The 20,512-nt window shown below is 37.0% G+C and overlaps 2 protein-coding genes across 9 annotated transcripts in view; both read right to left on the reverse strand.

Moving 5' to 3' along the window:
* LOC143208943 (uncharacterized) overlaps nt 1–20,511 on the reverse strand; it is a 31,225-nt gene extending 10,714 nt beyond the window's left edge. Inside the window, exon 1 of the mRNA XM_076423959.1 lies at nt 668–20,511. Within this exon, the coding sequence (XP_076280074.1) occupies nt 668–862 (195 nt within the window). The 5' untranslated portion in view covers nt 863–20,511. The remainder of the gene's footprint in view (nt 1–667) is intronic.
* LOC143208911 (potassium channel subfamily K member 6) overlaps nt 1–20,512 on the reverse strand; it is a 482,405-nt gene that overhangs the window by 355,912 nt on the left and 105,981 nt on the right. The gene's annotated exons all lie outside the window — the stretch shown is intronic.

A 20,512-nucleotide genomic window follows, 5' to 3' on the forward strand; every position in this document is an offset into this window, starting at 1 on the left:
GCTGTTTCCTAGATCCTGTGGTTTTACTATTTCTTTGTGACTTGTGTTCTTAGCTCTGCAGTGGAGGGGATATTCGTTTTGCGCAGATCCTACGATTTCCGTTTTCTTAGATCAAGGCTCTACCGTAATCAGTTTTAGTGCATTTTTTTATTCACAACACGACTCCTAAAAATATTATTACAGATGAAGTACATGTTACTAAAACGTTAAATGATTCATCATTTTATGTATTTAACATTAATTGAATACCAATAAATTGCATACCAAAATAAACATATTAACATTGAACCAGCTTCTTAAATTGAAATTTTGTGTCAGTAATCGGTTATCAAGTTGAAAATATATAATTTTCCCCACTACAATTAATTTTTGTATTTTTAGATAAGGACACAAAAATACATGAAATATTTAAAAGCGTGCTCTTCCGGAAACATTATACGCGCAACATCGTATACATTAAATATAAGCGTAGGAAGAATTTTAATCGTAGATGTAGAATCATAATTCTTTTCGTCGTAACGTTTATCAAGCTCTTAACATATTTTCCAAATAATCCCTGTTCGAAGGAAAGAAATGAGGTTTGGCTCTTAAATACAACCGGAGGCGCGCGTCTAGATAGCGTCTAAAAATTGCCCAATGCCGTCATAATTATGTTTTAGACACTTACTTGTCGTTTAACGCGACCCTCGCCAACATCGGATGCATAACTTATGTAACCTACGATCTTCTTCGGCGTTGATCCTTTGGTTTCGCGGAGATCCTGTATAGCGGATACGATCAGCGCAGCAATTTTCATCGGCTTTACGATCCGAGCCTTTCTCCTTGATATTTTCTTCGGAACCACCGGCCTTTTCCGAACCATCGTGCACCGATCAAATTTTTCGCAAGAAATCGCTCGCCTGGTAAGTGGAACCCGAACTTGGAAATTTTATGGCACCGTTGCCAGCGAATACCAAAAAAAGCTCGGGAAATTTAACAGTTGGTCGGAAAAATTGTTTGAGCGTTCGTGTGTTTCCCACCAATCAATTGAAGTTGTCTCGAGCTACGAGTCTCGAAGAGAAACAGAAACTGTCATGAAAATGGAAATATACAGGGTGTCCCAAAAATGTATTTCCCTGGAAGGGGTAATTCCTTAGATGATTTGCTGTTTTGAAGAAACGTTTTCCTTTGCGAAAATGTTCTCCGAGGCTTCGTTAAGGAGTTATTGACGAAAAACACGAACCAATCGGGGATTGGCTACTAACGGATTCCGGCTCTTCTGATTGGTCCGTGTTTTTTGTTAATAACTCCTTCACGAAGCCGCGGAGGAGATTTTTGCAAAGGGAAAAGATTCTTCAAATGACCTCAGGAATCACCCCTTTTTTCAAGTACATTATTTTTAGGACTACCTGTATAGCTTGTCTCTGTTTAAGGTTCGTTTACATCGCACGGGGTTGTTGATTTATGCGTTTGTAGTTACCCAATAAGCAAAATGCTCGATTTTGGACAGCAGCTGCGTCCACAGATGTCAGCGTTACGCTGGCAGAAAGAGAGCGGGCATTCTCTGCCCTCGTTTAAGAGGGCAGCACGATCACACTAATGTGGCGAATGCCGATATACAGGGCAGGTCGCACTAATGTGGGAACAAATACTGGAACAAATAAAATTTAACATTATATGGAGTTCATTATTTCGTTTCCCCTCCTTGCATTGCACTAAATACAAATTTAAATCAATATTGATTTTGTCGGTAAAAAGGAAGACTGCTACACGTTTGTACAATAAAAATTTACTTTTCCGACATCTGCCACATTAGTGCGACCGTGCTGCCCTCTTAAACGAGGGCAGAATGCCCGCTCTTTCTGCCAGCATAAAGCAGGCATCAGCGGACACAGCTGCTGTCGAAAATGGCTGACTGGGTATTAATAAATTCTCTGTTTTGTGCTTCTCTGCATGTAACAGTGAATTAAAAATTAAATATACAGTGATATAAGTTATTTAGATTGTGCATAAGTTTCTGGGGATTTGTTTTGTCATAAATAGATCCTTTAAAAAGGAGTTCTTTTATTATAGTGCTATCAGAGTAAAAATATGTATTGCATATATGAATACTATATGAAGACCATATGGACTAGTAAATGTATAGGAAAACTCGGCATCTTCGAATAATATTTATCTTCAGTTTTAAGGAAAGCTTGTGCAATTAAACGCAATTTAGGGCGACTTCAGTACCATATTTATTAACTCAATTAAACAAACATTCTAGCGGTAATGGGGGGTTAGATTTAATCGTAATTAACAGCAACCGACCATCAGCGGCAATTAGTGATGCTAACAAAAGTTGTAGATACGTGACCACCAATGAATCACTTGCAGCCAATACGTAGAACGTGGATTTCGACAATTAATCGAAATTCGAAACGGTCATTCTAACTACCACACTCGCATATTGGAGTATCCACAACCGTTATTCTAGAACTTAATAAATTTTAATGTATCCATAATGATGATAAATTAAAATTTTATAATTCATTTACATTTTACGTATACTCCAGTTATACATAGAAAAGAAAGAGGAATTAACCTCGTTGTTTAATGAGTTCATTGACCTTTCTAATGCACAATATTTAATAATGATGTCTGCACATCGCCCAGGAAACAGAAATTTTCTAAATATTATGGAACAAATGTTTTTTTTCTGCATTGCTTACTTGCAATCTGTTTCGAAACAAATGATATAATTATACTAATAATTAAGTAAATTGAAAACAGTTTGCGCCACGTGTATTTTGATTTTCATAACGATCTATGTACTTACACATATACTGTGGCTGCATTAATATTTATGATCTTCATTAATTAATAATATTTACGTTTTGAAATTATAATTTACGTTCCATAAATATCACATATTTGAAGTTATTAACGCTTTTGAGTTTCATTCAATATGTTCTATAATTCATGTCGCGAAGCTATGAAATATTCATGAAATTAACTAAACCGATATATGTCAGATTATTTATTGGAGCGGATTTATTTTTGCATTACCGTTGCATTATTTCCAGCTTATTACAATCATTAGTGAAAGAAATAAATGTCTATGTAACTCAGCAGTCAATTAATATTTTTAAGCATTCAGAACATTTTTATGGCGATGCTTATTGTCATTTTCACAGTTAAAAATATTAAAAATCGTTCTATTACTTTTATTTACTTTTGAAATTTCCTTATTGTTTAATAGTTGCTAAAAAATATATTTTAAATTAAAACATATTTTACTGAAATTTTTCTAAATTATTATTACGTCTTATACCACATTTGTCTAATTTATACACTGTACTATTATTTATACTTAAGAGAGAATGAATTATTAATATATAATAATTCATTTTTAATATATAATAATTAATTTTTAATATATAATAATTCATTTTTAATATATAATAATTCATTTTTAATATATAATAATTCATTCAGCAATTATTATTACATTCACAATTGCGATCAAATATATGTATATTCTGCCAGGAGTAGTAGTCCTGTATTCAGAGTTGGGTAAAAATTTTTATTCAAATAAAATTTTTACCCGACTCTATCTCTATTGCTGGAACATACTGTATTTAAAAAATGGCGGCACTTTCTCTGAAAGATTGTGAAATCCCCCTCTCGTCGCAACTCCATCCATCAGTTTTATTGATAGATATTACTATTTTCTTTGCGGCAACGAAAGGTGAAGTCCTGAATAATACATCGCGTCACGCAGATGCATTCTGCATCGGTATCAGTTTCAAGGAAGCGTAATTGCCCTTTTACTGCTCCCCCGTGCTTCGATAAGAGTGGCACGCAGTTATGTGCAAATTAGTTCCCGTCAGAGATAGGTGGTCTACCGTTGATACGAGAGAACGTCGTTACGATGATCGAGCGCAAAGCTGCTATCACGTGAATAAGAAATGCAGCAGGTTTATTCAACTCTTGCGTGTGTCATTTTAATTTGTCGTCACTGAAATTGATATCTAAGTTTGCGTCAAGTTACCTGGACAGCCTTGAGAAATCATTTAAGTCAGGGAAACTTCTTCCCCACTGCTGCTTCACGACTCCCACCACCAGTGCACCGGTTCCCCCGCCCCACTATCAACTATTTCATATTGCCCCTACAGGTCTTTGCTTCATATGACTGTGAGGATATGGTCTCCTATACGTACATATGCACCTGATTTGGGCAAACGCTAGGTCACAATTATGATTATTGACTAATAACTTCATAAGCTCTACAAAAGTGACTAATAATTAATGACTAAGTAAATACTTGAGCGTGACTAATGAATAAAAATTGAGTAATGACTTATGAATAATGACTAAATTTTTATTAAGGATGAATATTGAGTACTGACTATAATGGCATAACTAATGACTAAATACGCAATCAGAATTTCACTATGACTAATGACTACAAATGGTTATAAATTAAAAAATAAAACATAATAATAACAAAAAATATCCTACTAGTTTATAAACATATGAAATACAGATTATGACACGTTTGGTCACTGCAAATTCCAATATAGTTTATGTATACATATTAATGTATGTTAATCGCACAATCATGACTGATAACTAAAGATTGATGACTGATCATTTAAATTAACGAATGATTAATCATAAGTAATAAGCAATAACTAACGATCACTCAGAGCTGTGACTAACTAGTGCCATGTAGTTATGACTAACTAATCAAAATGTTTTAACCAATGACTATTTTGCTATGACCAACAATCAATCAGACCATTAGTAATTTTTAATTATTAGTTGATTTGTGCATTGACATAACCTATGTGACATAAGACCTGTTAATAAATAATTGATAAAAGATGTTATAAAAAATACATTTCTGAAAATGAATATACTGTATGAATACTGAACAACAAAAAATCACAGAAATTACGAAACATGGTCGAATGAATCGTATGAAATGCAATAAAATGTGGGATAAAGCCGTTCTTATTTATCTTTCATATTGTATAAAAATTACATAATATTTACTATTAATATTTACATACGAAATGAAATACGATGTTATTGATGTCAAATTTTACCAAACATTTATTCAAACAAAATATCCATATTATTCACTATTTACCCATTGCCTATCAGTTAATTTATCTTACAACCATTTAGTAGATTTTATTTTATTTCAGGAATAAATTAATCTGTACAATGGAGTGTAGATATTTTTCATTCCGAATTCGCCAAAAGCATAAACGTATTTTATTCGGCGCGCGGGAGCTTTTATTTTGAAGCCACAAATTTCCAATAATGTTTATCTTCGATTTATTTCTACCAAAAATATTTATATTTTTACTCCTCGGTCTAAGTAAATATGAAGCTCCTACTTCTAATTTTATATTACCATTTAAAATAGTCAAGTATTTAGTAAATAAGGCATTCAAAAATCAATTATTTCTCAATAAAACGAGGAAACTGACTTTTTGGTTTCATTCAAACATTTCTCTCTCTTCTTTATTTATCATTCATATTTAAAATGAAAAGTGTCCAATCTAGATACATGGCCAACTATAACTCGGAAACAAGGCCAAATGGAATTTATATAAACTTTTCTCATTGGCCTTGTGTTCCGTGTCCATTGCAACTGTAACTCCCATGAGGTATACTACACACATGTTACGTATAATTAATCGTATTCTATAAATTTATGGTAATTCCCATGTGTCTTAATCCCTTCGAGTCCACCACCGAGATATCTCGCCATATGATTTTTACCTATCCGTGCTTATGGATGAAATACATAATACTACACGACTTGAAGTTGTCTATTTGACGTTTAGGATGTTATGCGACATGTATGCGTTTGTCAATATCATAGACATATAGAGATAGACTGCGCCGTCTTATGGGCGAGTTGAAGCCCACAATGGCGGCGCGCGGTACAAAGAGTGAGAGAGAGAGCATTAGCCGGGGTCCATAGCGCTCTCTTTCCAATTGATGTATTTATTGATGTTTTATTTTTGTTTTTTCCCGCCATTGTGGGCTTCAGCGCTTCGTACAGGCCGCGCAGTCTATCTCTATATGTCTATGGTCAATATTGACTATTCAATGTCGTTCATCATACTCTTAGTCAGAGTCGCCAGATCAAAGGAGGGAACTAGAATTGAGGAGTATACATACAGTTACAGTTACCCTTTCTCTGCCATTATCGGGAAAGTCACAGCGCAGACGCAGACGCACCGCGAATTCGGTGCGCGCATCACGTCACGTGACCGGTTCGTGGGGATTCTCGCCGCCAGTAAATGGGAGAATGACATCGTAGAAGGGGAAGGGTATAGTAGGAGACAAATTTTAATCTGGCAACACTGAGTTAGTAGTGTTAGTACTCGATTGTGCACTCGAGTGGTGACTATGAAAGTCATCGTGTCGGTACCCAATCAATTACTAAACATTTAGGTATTGTATGAGGTGTTAATACCAATTTCGTGTCCATAAAATTTGAAAAAAATCATAGGGAATGGAAATATTCTAGGTCGGAAGAAATGTTTGATTTTCGAGTTAAAATAGCTCCGAATGCAAAGGGTTACACAAGAAGCAACTTTCCATTTAAATATCTTCTTTAGCAGTCCATATGGACAATTTTTATTTTGCATAAAAATTCGTAAACTAGTGATTTCGCAATTTGCACAAAGAAAAGATACTGTGAAATAGCTGTGTATAACATAATATGTCATAAAATAATATGCCAAATTTAAAACAGAAGTATTATAATATTGTTATTCCGTTAGAGTAATTCTTGTAATTTTCATAGTAAAAAGTAAATGACCGATGTGAAATGTTAAACTTACACGCGCGTATTTCACAAATTTCAGTAAAAATCATATGAATCATGATTCGTTTCAATTTCGCAAACCTTGATTTTTATAATGGTGTTAAGCAAGTTCTGTTATGTTAACACCCGCAGTAAGCAGAAAAGTTTCTGCTGTTCGGTTGCGTGTCTACATATAATGTTCTTTCCTGGTACATTAAGTAATTATGGATTCAGATTAATTTTATGAAAGTGGACAAGATCAAGTAAACATCAAGTAAACAAGTAAACGTGATTTTCGTCGTTCTTTAAAATATTTCATAAAATCTATTTGGTAAGTGTAAAATGTTTTTAATGTTACACAGGGTATGTCAAAAGTTTCAGAGTTCCTGAAGCTATATTTAAAGTAACTTTTTTATTCCATAAAAATCTTTTTGTTTCTGTAATAATTTTAATACGTTTACGAACAATGTGACCGTGTTCGTTAATTCTCCTAATGTTCTCACTGTTTTGTAGTTTACTCTCTTTCTGTCATAAACACAGAAACTCTGCAATAGGGTGGACCTTATTTTAAGAATCTATCAAACAAAAGTTGTATTATTCGACAAAGTTAATATCAGATGATTGCATAATTTCGTGCGCGATTTGAAAATAAAATTCAATGGTTAAATTTTAAAGATTGGTTAAAAGATTTGGTTAAAAATTGGTTAAATTAAAATTAAAAAATGGTTACATTTTCTACAATTAGAAAAGTTGTATTCTTTAAAATTTAACCATTGAATTTTATATTCAAATCGGGCACGAACTTATGCAATCATCTAATATAATATAATGCTAAAAAAAAATTTTTTAAATCCAATTTTCGAAATTTCAAACCTGCGAATTTTTGTTGACAATGACCTTGTATTTATAGAGCACGGAAAGACAAATTCAATAATATATAAAAATGTGCAATATATTTACGACGCACTGTAATGGACAAAACCAAGTTTCAAAAATAAAAAATTTCCAAGCTCGATGCGACACATTTGATTATTTTTTTAATCACAATCTTAAGGGGTGTCCTGAAAAAAAAATTAATTCACTCCACCCTACTCTGCAGTCTAGTTATCAAGTCGTTTCACCCCTTTGTGCTCTGGTACATGACTCTCCCCTAACACAGGCTAGAAAAAAAGTAAAATGTCCACCGAGTTCCGACTGGAAACAAATATATAAACCCCCCTGGTTCTCGAGCCGGAGTTCGACAGTTCCACTTTACTGTTATCGTTCTCCAATTTCGAAACTGCTGATTTAGGATAATCAATCGGCGAACTTACTTCCTCCACAAGGGAATCTTATTCGAATAACTTAAAAAATGATGACTCCGCGCTGGAACCGAGAGGATTTAGAATCACGCGTGGTTAGACGTCGTAGTCGCGAGGTATATCGATCGAGAACGATTGTAACCGACTTTTCCGGTGTAGTTTTCTCCTTCGGCCGAATCGTAGGAACGCGAAGAGGGGTTGCAAATTGATGCGATGCTAGAGAACCGGCGCGATATCCGAGCATTATTACGGTGATGGAGCGTTAGGCTCTTATCGAAGCCGGCCGAACGAAAGAGAAAAACGCGAACGCGTAGAGGTTATAAAACGGACTTGCGGGCGGTCGCAATCCGTTCGCGACAAGCCTGATAAGTTCCGCGGCTAATAAGCGCAGACATCGTGCAGTTCACCGAGGAATTAACACGGTACAGTTTAAGCCTGATATCTGAAACGACACGCGAGTAGCCACAATTTGCATAGAACGCAGTTAGAAATGCAAACTGTCGCTGGAAATCTCAGTTACGCGATACCATACCGGGCCGTGCGAGTCCCGAACAAACGTAATGGGGATACAAGTTAATAAAGAGGGGATACACGAACCGAGAAACAGAGAGATGTATTTATGCACCGTTTATTGCATCGAACAACGCATAAGCAGTGTCGAGCGAAATTCACCCTCGGAAATAGAGAAATGTTACGCAAACAGAAGTGTCCTGTATAGTTTTATAAACTATTAAGGGGTTAGGACCACAGTGTTGGGCAATAAATAAATTTATTTAAATAAATAATTATTAAAAAATTTAAATAACAAGTTATTTGTTATTTGGATATTCAAATAAAAAGCAAAAATAATTATTTATCATTTGAGCAAGTCTAAATAGAATTATCTAAAATAATAAAGTTAATTGTTATTTACAAATACAATTTCAATTATTATTTGTATTGACAAATAATAAATTAAATTGTATTTTTTATAGGCAGCTAGAGAAGGTTGCTATAGCTGACAAACAACGCGCACGTGTTCATTGTATATACAAAATACAAGAAATAAGAGAAGACCAAAAACTATTTATGTATTTGATTTCCACCTCATTCCAAATAATAAATAATCTTTTATTTGCAAATAAGAATTAATAAATACACTTTCGGAATTATTCAAATTACTTATATTTAAATAAAAAGTTTAGTTATTTTTTGCAATTATTATTTAATTATTTATTATTTAAAATAGAATTTGCCCAACACTAAAAAAAGATAGAACCGGTCATTTAGCCGGTCGTGGTACGTCTTTGTACCTCGAAGTTTTATATAATAAACCTTTAGACTGTAACAGCATTTCTTGATTGAAACGTTTTATAAGAATTTCATTCTAAAATCGAACATTTCATATGCAACAACGGGTACGAACTGTTGGAATTATCCAATACTTAATTTAGTAATGATTGCATTGTGGATCTTTATGCAATACAGAAATTTTGCAAATGAAACTCAAAAAAAGCAGGGGTCAAATAAAAATTTATTCCATCCTTTATGAATCTGAATATGTTGAAAATACTCTGTTGGTCTAGTGGACACTCTCTTCGCAGCATATTTCATTCCGTTTATTTGAATAGATTGGTGGATAAGGTTAACAGATCAAGAGCAAACGTAAGGAACGAGAGCGAGGCCCACGATAAGGCACGCAGTGTCGTTGGACTTTTAGAAATTCTTGAAAACACTATGCACCGCCCGGAATAGTAACATGTAAATGGCATAAGGCATTAAATTGCGGTACTTGTGGCGTGAAAAGAAATGATAAGGGACTATTAAAATGTAGCCAAGTAAATGCACCGATAAAAAGCATTGCATGGTATTTTAAAGGGCATGATATTACATGATTGATGAAAGAGAAGTGTTACCCTTAACGCTACGTCAGTTTCCACGAATAAGACCACGCACGGTGCTTTAACAGTTATATTATAAATAATAAGGAAATTACATGGCTCAACGTTATCGCTTTATTAGCCACTGCGCGCCAACAATGATCCTGTGTAATCGAAACAGCACGCATATGAAAATGAAATGTAGGGTAATTTGCAATGTATATGTATGAGCAATCAAAAACTTATCAAAACCTTCTTTGGAATTTATTTAAACTATATTCAGTAAATCTTGTTTCACTTTTCAGTCAGTTGTTTTTCACAAAGAAAATACGTGCATAAAATTTTCATTTTATAATTATCTTTTAAAATTGTATAAGTAGTTTCACACAGATAAGCTGAACTAACACGTTTTGATAAAAACATTTCGGAAATATTGTAGGATTAGAAAGTTTTGACAGGTTGTTTCAGCCGAATTTGTTTCACAACCACGCACCTGTTAAAATTTGTACGTTTTACAGAAGAGTCAATTGTGTCATAACTTTCTCCCAAACGAGATGTGACCTAGTTTATTGATTAGTATATTGTTACTCATTGTGCTGATTACTTGTAATACATCTTTAGAAGGTATATGTTAATTTTTTAGTATGTTCTTACTACATGGACATATTAAATCACATCATATAGTAGCCAGATAAAAAATGTTTGGAACAAAACGACCTTAACAGTAAGGCAAGCTCGAGTTGTTGATATTTCTTTCGAGAAATCAATATCTTTACCAATATTATTTTTCTACTGCTATATTTTTCTCTATCGTTTATTTCATGTGGCCAATTATCAGTACGAACCAGTATCACTTTTAACCCTTTGCACACCTTTGCCGAGTGTGACTCGACATCGGAGAAAGGAATATCTAAATGAAACATGTTTTCATATATACATATTTGGTTCTTCCTTTATTTATTTAAGTCGTTAAGTAAGTTAAAAACAAATATAAGTTCCACAAATATAAATTACAACATAGTTTGAGAGCTATATTTAATATAATTAGTAAACAAAATTGCTCAAGTTGTTGGCAACAGAATAGAAAAATAATTCGGAGTGCAAAGAGTTAGCAAGCATCAATTCACTGTACTTTTTCCTCTGATCGTTAAATAGTTTAAAAACGAAGACACTTGAATGCAGATTGCATTTCTACTGCAGAGCTACTACATTGTCTCTGACCCTAACCCTATCATTCATTTCATCTGGCCAATTGTCTGGTTGGAGCCAGTATCACTCTTAACAGGCATCACGTGAAAACGCTAACATCCAGAACGCCGAGCCCTATAAATCAACCGGCACGTCGAACCAGAGATACGAAACATCTATTTCACATTGTCTTTCCCGATCAGTATAGTGCTAGGATGCGGCCACGGTCGGCGAGAGAGCAGCCAAGATAGGGAAAGGTCAATTAATCTTTCGTTCCTATGGACGATTCGTTCCTGGTATGCTTGGCAAGAGAATGAAGATCGAAGGTTTGGCTCGGCGAATCCCACATCGTGAAAGAATCAGCTGGTTCGAGAGAGGGGGTGTCGGCGGGTTGGTGCGGAAACGGAACAGGAACAGGACCAGGACGAGAAGACGAGAGGAGAGGAAAAAAACAGGGTAGAAAAAGAAGCGATCTCGTGATCTTCGCCGTTTGCCAAAGCGCAGTGTCCGTGAGTACCTCGCTACGACCTTATCCGAGCCGTGATCGCGGCACTCTGAGAAATAACAGACACCGCGAAAGGGACTTTCAATTATATTCGTATCCAATTACACCCGTGTCCCTGTGCCCCCCTCGCCACGAACGTGTCCGTTGCAAAGCCACTTACGGTAGACGCAAACCCCATTGTGTGCGCCGGGTAAATAAGGCTGAACCTAACGAAAGTTTCTGTGGGTCAACACTACGATTCTATACTCCACTTCGGGAACGTCGCGTCGGGGCCAGTCGTACAACTTTATACCGGGAGATTCAATTATTGCGCACCGGCGCCTGAGGGCTCCTTTATTTTTCCCAAGGCCAGCCCCCGGCCCGACCTGCCTAACAGAGTACATGAATTCTGCATGAGGAAAGATTGGAGAGACCGAGGTATACAAGTGCTTCAATGATTTCTGTTGCACAGGTCGTACGAGGGCCAGCCGCAATCGACCAGAACTATTCGGCCTACTGTATGCCCCCCGCCTCCAGCATAATGGAACTTTTATTAGCCAAACGAGTACAGTAGTGCTCGAAAAATTTTGATCATTTGTTAGATCAGAAATTGGGTCTTCTGCAGTATTTCTACTCCACCTTTCTAACCCGTCTAGTTGAAGAACTAACCTGAAATGCCTAGCAGCTGAAACCACAATTTATGCAGTGATCAAACTGTTAGTGTTACTTGTGTGGATGTTTTTGACGTGGCACCTATGGGTACATTTAAGGGGCCTATTCACGATCAAGCATATTGCGCAACAATTATTGTGAAGCATGATGTTTACGCAAATCCACATTGTGTTAATTAGTCAATCACTATCATTCACAATCAATCATGTTGCGCAATAGGCATTGTTGCGCAAAATTCTTGATCGTGAATAGGCCCCTTTAGTTAAATCCAAATGCATCGATAATTTTTCCATATTTTTTTATGTTTAAGAAGAGCTACTTGCTGAACTTGTCTCCCCACTATACCTTCCTCTTCTATGACGCTATTCCCCCACGCTTCCGCCGTCACGTGACTAATCCGAAACTGGTAGAGAGGGAGAGTAACTTTTTCCCCTACTTCCTACCTTCAGTAAATTGTACCCTTAGTTCTTTCACAGCTGTTTTTGCGTTTATGGAATTAAATTTTATGGATCGAATTATTATAATATAACCACAGTATGAAAATATTTATTGTTCATGTGACGGATAGTGGGGCTGACAGTATTGCTAAATGTATTAAGCTGTCCTAAATATTGTTTTCGTAATGTGTTGAATTAATATTGTTAGATAATAAGAGAGCATACAAAAATCTATCTGTGACAATACAATTCCAGTTTTAATATTCATAGCATGCGAGTAAAATGACATTGCAAAAGTACAATTACAACTAATTTTTAAGGGAACTCGTACAGTTGTTAGATAAATCGATTTTCGCCGCGATTTTGTAAGTAACAGCATTTAAACGATTTCCATTTACGCGCGACGCGGGAAGATTGTTTATAAAATTAGTTCAAGCGAAGCGCGAAAGAACGATGAGAAAATTTTAAAAACAATTGAATCTTACGAGGCCACGTGCATTAGGCTGACGTACAAAGTGAATTTCATTCCTATTTTTATTTTCTCATTAACGCTTCAACTCGTCGCACTTCGCCAAAATGCACCGCAGCCTTTACCCTAAAAGCATTTTTCCGCGGGGCTGTGTCGACTAACAAATAATTTAAGTATTCTTTTTTAGCAGTGTAAGCAGAAGAATCTTCTGAAATGTTTTCATTTGATCAAATTTACCAATTCTTAAAGGAATTCCTAGTAGCGCAAAATATTCACAATCTGTTTTTAATATTGAAATATACATACATGCAATATATATATTTCTCCTACATTAAGAAACAAATATTTTTTTCAAACATACAGGAAATATCTATTTCATATTATGAGAAAAATGCTTTTTGTAAATATAAAATTAATCTTTATTTAAAATTAGTAACAGAATATTTTCTCCCTAATGTTCAAGAAATATTTATAATTTAACATTAATGATACTCCCATTTTTAAAACCCCTTCAAAAATTCATAGCTACATTTTGATAGAGGGAATCATTTTCTATAATTAAATTATAGTAAATATTTCTCAACACAGTATCAAATCAGACTACAGTGACCTTGGAAAGGCTATAGCTAGTTCTGAGACCAAAATCGCACCCGGGCCGATATTAATCATACCTAAACCATTCGATAGCCTATCAAGAAAGAAACCTTTCAGCCAAGTTTGCAGGGAAAAATCGAAACATCATTTTCCGTCCCATTAAATCACAATTAAAAATTCTGAAAAAAATCTGACACACTTCGGGCACCGAGCCACATATCAGGAAACGCTTTCCAATTTTTCCGTTGCAAACTCTGAATGCAAAAAATGAAAACCATGGAAAAAATCGAAAAAATACACTCAGCTACACTTATGGAATCAATTCAGCAATAAGAAGAAGAAGAAAATTAGATATATTTAAGCAATCAGGGTTGAAAAAATTCAGTTGAAGACGAATCAATAAGAAACACAATAAAACTTTTTAGCCTTTGCTTGGCACAGCTACACTGAACAGGACTTGTGGCTCCTGATGTTCATGAAAAGTTTGTTTATAAACAGAAATAAAGTTTCCAGTGCGTTAACGTGAAAAAAGCGCTGTCCCAACTTTACGGCAGTCCTTTATAATTATAATTACAAAAATTATAAAATTTTTTATTATGAGAATGATCTGCAGTCCGGGGGTTAAATCGACTCAAATACAGCTGGTTCGGCCATAACAGGCGGGACGCGCGGCAGTCAGCGTAATCTATACCCGAATCAGAGACGTTAGTGATATACGATTGTTATGGTATTATCGTGAGTACAACCATTACCCGCGGATCAATTGCATTCGCGTAAGTCCAATCGGTGATTGCGACTCCGCATGGAAACTGCGCAATCCTGGTACAATCCGCGGAATGTCGGTAATTCCCAGGATGCGCTTCCTTTCGCCGTTCCAGGCCGCATGTATATTGGTGCCTGCTGGTACTGCTGCTGCCTCGGTTTCGCAAGTCTGGCTGCTTTCTGGTTCGTTTCTGTTTCTGGATCGATCACTTTCAAGTCCGTGCAGTCGAGTACGCTCACGACCGATAGTCACGTATGGATACTGTGCTATTAAAGATCGACCGGCATAGAATTGCGTCGGAGATATACCTACCCGGGCCGCGCGCGTATACCTAGCCTGGCTAGCACGTAATGGTGCCGTTTTAATGCGCAGTCGATGCAGGATCGTGGCGGTGTCATTCGGCGTCGATATTAGATAGCGGAAAGTTCGAACTGTTCGTATTTACCGAGATCCGTGCCCGCGGTGTATTGGTACACGGACATTCCGGGCCAGAGTGAACGCTCTTTTCGGACCGGACGAGCATGAATTATTGAATACAATAATTCCGGCTCCATCGGAACACCCGGAATTCAACTTCTGGCTCCCCGGATATATATCTTCCTGTTTTTGTTTCCGTTGTCGCCGGGCGTTCTACCATTTACTCGGTACAAGTTTTTTCCTCATAGCTCCACGGTAACCAGTTTTACGGAATAGTTCTCTTGTCTAGGTCTCCAAGCTGCAGATGGTACAACCAAACAAATTCTGATCAGAATAGGTTGTATGCACACTGTCGCTAGACAGAGGGAATTGAGGGGAATACCCTCTCTTTGCCATCACTGGGCTAGTCACGTCACGTGATCGGTTCGTGGGGATGCGAAGCATGGGGATGCTCAACGCCACGGAATAAAATAAAATAATTGTTACCTCTCCTATATTTCATATTATTCAATATGTGAAGTAATTTACACAGCACTGAGCCCACTACATACATCGTTAACCCTTAAAGTTAGGGGTGGTCAAACGTGGCGCATTGGATGATTACAATGAATGATTACATCTTCATATTTTCAACACCTGAGTGCTCTCAGATGTATTCATAGAGCCTACTACAGTGGCCGAAATTTCTATAAAGTCATCTTCTTTTTAATAGATATTTTGAAAATATCAGCATTTTTGTTGATTTATCGTATCTGGTCTTGTGCCTTGCAGACACTCGGATAGAGGGACTGCGTACTCTAGACCGTTATGTTTACTATTTACGTTTGTTTTGATTTTTTTCTGTGTGGTGCAGAACACAAGTGCGAAGTTTCTATAAAGTCACTTAGTGTTTCTCTGTATTCTGAGCATAGAACTACGGTAAACTGCGAATATTCTAAAAGTATTAGTTTTAGAACTCACAGAAATCCCGTTTGTTATAATTTGATTCACGTGTATGAGAATGCCGAGAGGAAAAATACTAACAAGTGAAGAAAAAGCTTCAATCGATGCTTATAAAGATATGAGCTGCTCTAATCGCACAATTGCTAAGAAAATTAATCGGTCATATACCGTGATTAATAATTATATCAATGTACGTGAAAATTACGGAAAAAATCATTTTAAAGGTGGTAATAAAATATTGTCAAAGAGACGAGACATTCATTATTAATGAGATCTGCGGCTACGGAAAGGAAAACTGCAGCACAATTTCGAGCTGAATTGGAGCTCCCAGTAACAATAAGACGTGTGCAACAACTTTTAAACTCTTCTGAACAAAAACGCAACGTAAACGATGCCTTAAAGAAGTACATACACTGTAAACAGGTCTGTCTTGATTTCGCACGGGCACAAAACACAGTGACTTTATAAAAATTTCGGTGAGTGTAGTTTACAATTGCAGGATGTGAATTGCAGGGTTCACGACAGCGATCGCCCAGTCGTTCAAGAGATCGTGTATCACTATTGTAGATCGGTGCTCCAATAAACGTGTGTCTTTCGAACTGGCGTAAATTAATCAATTTAGTTGCGTGATTGAGTTCTCCCTTTTCTTCCCTTAAGCAAAGCAGATCCTACCCCTATTTCTATTTTCCAACCCCAATAATGAACGCAAGAAGGTACAAAAGGTGCTAGAGTTGTATGGAGCATCTGAACTCGTATGCGAACAAAATTGACGCATGGTATGTAAAAGGATGGCTTAAGTTTACTGTTTGGGCCACTGCGGTCGCACTAAAATATATGCTAATATAATTCTTTAATGTGTAAGTATTAATAATATAACTGTTTGTGGATTAACATAAAAATTTGCTATCTCGTCACGTTTCAATTAATCATTTCAACGCACATTTTCGGTGTTCACTTAAGGGTTAATGTATTACAACTGGTACACTTGAGTCCACCAGTGTGAAAGTCTCTCCTCCTTCGCCATTAATGTTAATCGATCCGGCCGGATTCGACGGGTGCTCGTAAAATCTATCATAACCTAGATTCTCCCAGAACGCATATTCTCTTTAACGTGCACCGTGACTCTGATTCCCTATTAGTAATTTTAGATGCAGATACGCCTAACTACCGTCTAAACAGCTTTGCCTAAGACCTCAAGGAACTTGAGACACCATCGACACTCATGAAGAATTCAAATCCTGCCGGAGGGTAGTTTCCGGGCAAGGTTGCAAGCTATGAAACTAGTTACCCGTTGTTTGATGTGTTATCTAAGAAGAAGACCCATGGGGAATGGCGTCGTGTCTTGTTAATACTTTAATTTCGTGCACGGTACGGTACAGTCCACACTGACAGAGCCACTGGCTAACAAATGGAGCTCCGCCGGCACGCGAACTTTCCGCTTGCCGCCACCGTCGGAAACGGGTTCAATTGTTTGCTTACCGGATTGTTGTTAGTTAAAGTGCAAAGTTCCTGATAACTCGCGAAAGGGAAAACGAACAAGCGAGAGTAACGCGTACAACTCGCGGAGCCCGGCCGCCGAAGAAGAAGGAACACCCGTCAGCGAAACGGCGAGGACGGAAGAGTATTAAGCGAATGGATTCCCTCGCATCCGCGCAGAATCTGCCAACGGAAGTGTGAGATCATCCAATCTGATCGTACTTGATCATCTCCGGCGAAGGAAAACGCCGGCGAAATGTTTCGGCTGTAAAACTCTCTGGATCGTTTCATCAGCGGATAACGTTAAGTGTCCGGATCAAGCGGGAAAGTTTTTGATTGGACCGGTCTGTCTGAGTGCCAATTTCAGTTTACTTAGCGGCACCGGCAGAAAATCGATGAGGATTAAAAATAAAACTAACCGATCCGGCTTTGAACCGGTGCACTTGCTTTGCGGAAATCTATCAATTCACCGGTATCGTTTGAATATGAATGTATTAGACTCGTCTCGATAACTAAACTTTTACGACCAATCCATTTCAAGACTTCTTAAATCTTAAGTCTGAAAGAAGACTCGTTTAAATTGTACTTGCAATTAAACGTGGTTATAACGCACACTAAACCTGCAAAGATTGAATTTATCAACGCCACCCTCGAATAGTAATGTTTGTTTTAAATTAGGGGTGGGCCCATTTGCCTCGATTAAGGCAAAACTGTCCCTACCATAGCGCCCACATTCCTCTTCCTGTAAGCACCGTTACCATAGGGCAGCGCTCGGATTTACTTACTCGCGACGGCCGAGTTTCGAAGGCTACGCCCCCTCGACCCGACCGCGCGTTTCGCTTCCCGTGGCGGCCCTAGTTCTCCTAGGCGCCACGATTAGCGAGTATTTTCCAGCGAGTAATTTCCAGAGCCAAGGAACTAGAGACGTTATAATTTTATGTTTCTTATTGTGACTAATAATGTGATCATAAAATTTATTTTTCTTCTCTCTAATGCTAATTGTGTCAAATAAAAATTGCACTCACAAATGCAATAATATTAATCAGGCAGCTAAAAGAACAGACACCAAATGTGTATATTGAAATTTTTAACCATGACGCCAAATGAGTATATTGTGCTGACATTTTGTATCATCGAAAAGGATTTCGAAGTTGTTACTACTGAAATAAATGATATAAACGAAATAAATGACTGCGTGGTATCACCATATGGGTTAAATCCTAATGTCACTATTTTTTTTTTAAATATGCAATACATGAATTTCCGGTGAGTAAAGTGTGAACAGGATAATGAACAAAGCTCGAAACACAAATTGGAAGTGGGTAAACACACGGAAGAGTTTAGTCGCTACTTATACCGACGAAAAGAAATTTCATGAAAATTCACGGGTCATGGTAGACTGATGCAGTGCAATGAAAAGGTAAGGTTCGAGTTCAAGATCCACGTATCGTGATCTTACTCGTAAAAATAAATAGCAAGAAGAGCTTGCTTCCATTTCTGTGTACGTATTCTCGTATTCGGTGGGCCGAGCGCCAGATACCGGAGCTATGAAATTTTTCTCGGCTGCGCTACAATTTCGTATCCGTACCATCGACCCTAACCAAGCCTTAACCAACCGCATTGTTCACCTCTCACCGTTCATTTCACTTGAACGTATGCCAGAATAGTCGCAAGCTACGTAATCAGATCCGATGAGAATGTCACCCGGTCACCCGTCTACTGAAATCATAATTTTACCGCTTGTTTAGCTCGCGACAGATTTTTTGCACGACTCTACTAACGTTCAAGACGAGAATCGGGCTAAGACAAGCAGTGTCGCCAGACGAGGTAGAAAGTGACTTCATTTCCTCTCCTCCTTTTCCCCTTCCACTATCCCATTTCAGCACCTGCGCACACTCCAACGTCCCCCACTAAGACCGTAGACCACGGTGCCCGTGCCGTACGCTGGACTGGTCATCAGAGAGGGGGTACTTAATTCCCCTCGATTTTCTCAGTCTGGCGACACTGAAGACAAGACCGCCTCTAGTACACGCCGGAACATGGTTAATTTGGCAACGCTGTCTCAATCCGATTTGAAGTGATCTGAAGTTGTTCGCGGAATATCACGGCCGCCTCTATGTACACTACTGTGCAAAAGAAAGAAGCACCCAGTATAATTATAAGATATTATGACAAACAATATCTTTATGTAGAAAGTGCATTGTGTATAATACAATAATTGATTTATTGCATTTAAAGTATTAGATAATCCGCAATAACACATATTTTCCCAGAACTATTCAATTATTATTTGCCCCATTTTCGGGGCAAGTGCGTAGTAGTTGACACTTTGTACAATATCCTATCAAAATGATAATTTTCAAGCAAAATTAGGAGTCCTACATAATACTAATTCACCAGCTATAACTGTGGCAAGACTTTGATACCAAGATCGTTAAGTTTTTACATACCAGACTGAAAATACTCCACTCCACCTTATATGCTAGACAAAACTCGTAATTATTTGTGTTTCTACTTTAAAGTAGACCAATTTAACTTTACGCTTCGTTCGTGTACCATTGCGTTTTATATAAAAACAAACTTTGGTGTTAAACTTATTGCCAGGGATAGTATATGGTATAATATAACATCTCAATATGATTTTCGTCTAACACGGTTACAAAATTGCGGGCGATCTTGATGCGGTGCGCTGTCTTCACTGAGAGATGCTCAAAATAAGGAGAGTGCTTCAAAGAAATGCGTCGTTCTATATTGCAAAATTTATAAAGATTTTCTAAGAGAAAAGTAACCAGGCAAAAATAACAAACTTCTTGAAAAGAGGTATAATATAAAAATGCTGCAGAGAGAAACTCAAGATTAATCTTTTACAGCAAAGGGACCGTCTCGTCCACTGATACTCAGCAGTTATGAACAAGAGCATAATTAACGCTCATTACTTAACTTTAATGCATATATTAACACTCGTATCGACAATTATTAACATTTGTATATTTCTTATGATTACAATGTTGTGCATCTCTCATGTAACTAATAACTCATTAAAAATTAATACATATATATATATAATCAATACGTTAACATGCTCAGTTTTAAAATGTTCTCTTGAAAGCAACACAC

This window comes from Lasioglossum baleicum, chromosome 1, assembly GCF_051020765.1.
Source record: "Lasioglossum baleicum chromosome 1, iyLasBale1, whole genome shotgun sequence".
Taxonomy (NCBI): Eukaryota; Metazoa; Arthropoda; class Insecta; order Hymenoptera; family Halictidae; genus Lasioglossum; species Lasioglossum baleicum.